At 36.2% G+C, this 5,402-nt stretch overlaps 2 protein-coding genes across 2 annotated transcripts; one reads left to right on the top strand and one right to left on the bottom strand.

Moving 5' to 3' along the window:
- The first annotated feature begins 209 nt into the window (after nt 1–209).
- Nucleotides 210–1,875, top strand: LOC133706891 (tropinone reductase homolog At2g29290-like). Its single transcript, XM_062132436.1, has 5 exons — nt 210–348; nt 571–781; nt 960–1,179; nt 1,290–1,396; nt 1,550–1,875. Exons 1-5 carry the CDS (start codon nt 248–250, stop codon nt 1,739–1,741), a joined length of 831 nt encoding a protein of 276 aa, XP_061988420.1. The 5' UTR covers nt 210–247; the 3' UTR covers nt 1,742–1,875.
- Nucleotides 1,876–2,253: 378 nt separating this feature from the next.
- LOC133744495 (chloroplastic group IIB intron splicing facilitator CRS2-B, chloroplastic-like) lies at nt 2,254–5,400 on the bottom strand (the record flags this gene model as incomplete). The annotated part of the gene is made up of 6 exons (XM_062172595.1): nt 2,254–2,614; nt 3,021–3,097; nt 3,179–3,237; nt 4,238–4,311; nt 4,416–4,466; nt 5,323–5,400. Coding segments are annotated over 6 exons (456 nt in total), but the record flags the coding sequence as incomplete, so codon positions are not given.
- Between the last annotated feature and the right edge of the window lie 2 nt (nt 5,401–5,402).

The following is a 5,402-nucleotide window of genomic DNA, read 5'->3' as shown; positions in this document are numbered from 1 at the left end:
GGTCCAACTAGAATCATCATTTTCCGTATGTTACAAAATAATTTAAATTTTAAATAAGTATCACCTGCTCAAGTTATACTAGTCGCATCATCAAAGCATCTTACTTTATCTTTGAGGCCACCAAATTTGACTTGTGAAACAAGGACTTGACTCCTAAAGTTGATGAGAAGGTCTATATATACCATCCTTGTATCTTGAAATTTTGGCCATCGAGACAGAAAAGAAAGAGACAGAGAGGGCTAGGGAGATGGCTCAACCAAATAATCCTACTAGCAATGACAGCAGAGATAGAAGATGGTCTCTTGAGGGAATGACTGCTCTTGTCACTGGGGGAACCAAAGGCATTGGGTTAGTCTTCTCCTTCAATTTCACTTGGGTTTTATTTGTATTGTTCTGTTACTATAGAAATTAACCAAAGTCGCCGAAATTCAAACTGTCATTTTGAGTGAGTCAAAAATTCAACTGTGCATCAAACAGCAACACCGTCTTTCATTTATCTGAAATATACTTCTGTTTTAGCTTACACCAATTTTGATATAATATAGTTTTACTACCTCATCTCATTGTTAGATATGCTATTGTGGAGGAATTGGCAAGGCTAGGTGCAAAGGTCCATACTTGTTCCCGGAATGAAGTCCAACTCAATGAGCGGTTGAGTCAATGGAAGGCCAAGGGTTTTAATCAAGTCACTGGTTCTGTCTGTGATTTGGTCTCAAAGCCCCAACGAGAGGAGCTCATGAAGAAGGTCTCATCACTGTTCAATGGGAAACTAAACATCCTTGTAAGTATTTCATTTATATCATAATACAATTACCAACTGATATTGTCCTTATCTGACCGTGTGGTTAATTCTAAAGCAATTAAGTTGAGTCTAACAGAAGCATCATGTATAGGATTTTATCTCATAGGCGTCCTTACATGTAATTAATTTATCCAATTCCCATTGTTTGGCTGAACAGGTAAACAATGTGGGAACCAATATAGCAAAGCCAACAACTGATATTACAGCTGAAGATTACTCATTTCTTATGGGAACCAATCTTGACTCTTATTACAATATGTGCCAACTTGCACATCCTCTCCTCAAAACATCAGGAGCTGGTAACATTGTTCTTATATCTTCTGTTGCTGGTGTGGTAACAGTTGGGGGGATTGGAAGTGTCTATGCTGCCACTAAAGGTCTTTTTCCTAACCTAGTTTTGACTTTTCAATATTAAATTTCTGCCTACATTTTTTGTTATCAGAAATTGAAGGTTAAAATCAATGGCTCTTCTCATTATATTCTTCAGGAGCAATTAACCAATTGGCAAGATACTTGGCGTGCGAGTGGGGAAAAGACAATATTAGAATCAACAGCGTTGCACCTTGGTTCATACGAACTCCCTTCGCCGAAGATGTAATATCAGTGCTTGATTTCTTTCATGCATTTCTTAGTTTTGCAGAGAGTTCACTTTACATTATGTTCCAGTTATATATATATCTGGATCCTCTGCTTGTCATGTATTTACTTTATTTATCTTCTTGTTTTTCTCTTCTTTAACATATGCAGATTCTCAGTAACCAAACGATGCTTGAGGCTATTAACTCTCGAACACCTTTACAACGCCCTGGCGAGCCGGAAGAGGTTTCTTCCTTGGTGGCGTTTCTGTGCTTGCCTGCTGCCTCATACATAACTGGGCAGACTATTTGCATTGACGGAGGGATGACTGTTAATGGCATAAGCTTACGCATTCAAGACTAGGACCTTGAATTCGAAACATCACAAATTCCTTGACAGTGTAATATCAATGTATATCCCTTTCAAAAAAAAAAAAAAATTTTAAAAATATCAATGTATAGTCCATAATGACATAAAGCTCAACTTCCTGAACTGCATCTACATTCAATGGTCGAGCTAGCCCAAAACTTTTGGGGGATCAATGATATATTATTCTCTTAATTTGCAATAATTATAATGTGTGATTTATGAAAATGTAATGTTCATTTCCTTTCTTGGCTATTTCCATGCCACTTAACTTGCAATAATATTGCTTTAGAGGTTACTGTTACTGCTGAGGATTGATCTCTGGGAATTTAAGAAAGAAGTTGGTCTGATTACGTCTTTACAAGTTGTCTTATTGACAATGCAGATTAAGTTGTGGTGATACTGAACACAGTTGCATAATTACAAGTTAGTTGGTGTCTGGATTCTTTGGTTAATTGTCTCTAAAAGGTGTGTATGTGCAGAATCAATCCTCTACAAACAGCACAAGCTTTGGGTACAAACCATGGTTATTCTCCAATGTTATACAGAAGTTACTGAAGTAGTTGAGCACAGAGGAGCCGAAATTTGTTGTTTTTCAAGACATTCTTTCCCTACATATTATTAACTAAACTAAGACAATATAAATTACATTACTGCTACGATTAACCTAATCTGTGCAAGGAAAAACTCACCTCCCGGTTCAGATAAAATATGTTACATCGTGCTATTGACTTGTGTTCTGTAAATTTGACATTACACTTTGTGATACTTGTATTTTTGCCTCAAATTGAAACTAGTGATATTCGGGTCAAATCCATTCAGCACCAGTGTCTTCACAGCCTCAACGCCTTGACCCAGTGCTGCATCAATCTGGTTCAGATAAGCAGTAAAAAGTTGATGTTATTGGTCAAAGTTCAGTCATTGAAATGCAGAGCAACAAATTGGTGTACAAGATTTTTCTGACACCAATGCAGTGATCAATACAACTTCATAGCCAAATAGACTCTAGCTCAACTAATAACTAAAATTGAGATCTTTAGTTTTTCCCTGTGACGATCCAATAAAAAGTGAAGCATTCATCACTAATGTATGGGTTTCTAAGAGAGTTCCATCTTCTTACAAAAGGAGTTCCTCCTTACTGATACTTGACCAGGGCAAAAGGGAAATGGCTAGTCCAGAACAGAGATCAGGCAACACAACAGACACCAACACAATTGACTAAGAATGTTCCTAGTCATGTGCAGCGACCTCATAATTAGTTGGAACCATCATATACCTGATGTCTTTCTACTGTACTGAATTTTTGTAGAAGATAGGCTTTCACGTCCATAGTACCAGGTGGATTTCCAATACCTGCATACATATTATCACTTTTTAATTTCCAATTAAAGCAAGCTAACTTAATTTCATGGAAATAGTAATTAAGAAACATACCTATACATAAGCGAGGAAAATCACGGCAGCCATCCAGATGGCCCACTACACTCTTCACACTGTGACAAGGAGAAAATAAAATTATGGACATCTTGAGATATGAGAGAAGTGGATAAATAAGACAATTGTTAACTCAATTAGATCTAAGCATTACATAGATCCTACAAGCATTACCCAAATCTCTTTTAGGTAAAGGCCCAAAACCTGAAGACCGTAGAGGCCAAGTTCTTTTCGTGAAGATCTGAAACAAGCAACTCTAGGTTTTTTTTTCTTTCTTTTTTTTTTTTCCCAATGAACAAAACTAAAGAAGACAACTACAAAGAGGCCCCTTATACAACCGGGGTAGTTTGATCAAAGAATAAGGAATTAACAGTCAAAAAGAGGCAGAGAATGCTCCCAAGCAGCTGGACCTAGAACATGACCACTTTCTACTATCACATCAGCAATGAAATTAGCTTCTCTGAAAACATGATTGAAAATAGTTTGAGCGACTTGAAATGCCATCCACCGGACATCCATAATCAGATTAATCCTCCAAGGAATATATTTTTCCTTTCTTAACCATCCCACTACAATTGTTTTTCTTTTTCTTTTTTTATTTTTCTTTTTTTTCTGATTTTTTATTTTTTTATAAATGCCCTTTCTCAGCATTTCATCTTTTTCATTAGTTGATTAAAACGAGTACGAGGAAATATACTAGCAAAGAATTAGAAACATATAAAACTGATACAGAGTCCAAAACACAGATGATACAAATAAAATGACTTTAAATCTGGGTTCTTTAGGACCTCAGGAATGAAGTTAATCTAACAGCTCCAGACCTTAACTGGAACAGTACAGAAAATATAATTCCCACAGAAGTGACTTCCTTTCGCAAGTTGTTAGTTTTCAAATGTTCAAATCACAGTTAGAGATTTGTCAGACAAGTACATGTTATATATAGAAGAAAAGAATCAAACTAGCTTTCCTTGAAAAGTTCAAAAGATAAACTAAGAACATTCTTCTGCAAATTCAAGATCATGAATTCTGTTCAAGTACTGTTCATACATAGTTACATACCCATTGTGATAGCCATGTCCTCCTTTTGGCTGCAATCTTAGAACACCATTTGGTAGGCTCATCTCATCATAAACCTACAAGTCCATATTCCGGACAACATATAATGTCATATTCAAGTTGAAGATTGATTTAGTCTGACCGAAGATTAAGATTAAAAAAATAAATAAAAAATGCATACCAATAATATATGACGTAGAGGTACTTGATAATATGCTGCTAGTGGTCCAACCTTAAGAACCAGAAATGAGAATAGGTGACAAAGAATCCATCTTAAGGTTCAATTCCAATTATGAAGTAAATAAAAGGAGATATATGCAATTAATGTTCATAAATAATTTGAAATAAGTACACTCATCGACAAAAGCAAAAGGAAAAACACTGTTCATCACAATGTTACAAAGATGAACTATAATCATCCAGAAAACATGACTATCCGAAACTAAGATATGATTTCTATTTCTCAAACATTTTAAGATTTTGTACTCGATGCCGTAGGTTTACTACATGGCCAGGTTAGACCTCTGTAAATGGATGGGTAAAGAATTGTGATGGTTTTAAGATCGAACACTTTGGAGCCACTTCAGCAATATTTACATATCGCCCAGACTGTAGTTTTTTTTTTTTTTTTTTGGCTACCCAGAGTTCCTCCAAACGAGCTTCTTGGACTGGGGTTGAAACTGCAGCAACTGCCAAAACTACAATCTTTAAGAAACAGGAAAATCGAGCAAATAGCTAGGCAGCTACTGAGAGGGAAATTGAACCCCAGACCACTGTGAGGAGAGAAAACCATGGGCCTGACTATTCCTACTAACCCATTGTTGGTAACCAAAGACCGATTATGGCATTGAGTAAAATAGAAATAATCATAGCAATAAGGGGTCATTTTCAAGTTTACTGAGTCATACCACTTACTGCAACAACAATTTAAGACTCTGACTCTAATAATATGTCAAGCAAACCCAGCCATTTCCTTTGGGATGTCCCAGAGTTTCAGGTATAAAGTAATAAGACACGATCAAACGTATATAACACCAAAATGAACCTATATTAACTCAAGATAGCAAACACAGATGATGAGAACACACCGCTTCCCCACTATAATTCATGTAAGATTGAGGCTTCACCACCAAAATCGGTACTTCACCAATGGAACCTGTACTGATCA

The sequence above is a fragment of the Rosa rugosa genome, chromosome 4, assembly GCF_958449725.1.
Source record: "Rosa rugosa chromosome 4, drRosRugo1.1, whole genome shotgun sequence".
Lineage (NCBI taxonomy): Eukaryota > Viridiplantae > Streptophyta > Magnoliopsida > Rosales > Rosaceae > Rosa > Rosa rugosa.
Note: the sequence above shows the minus strand (reverse complement) of the source record. Positions and strands in the feature narration are given on the sequence as shown.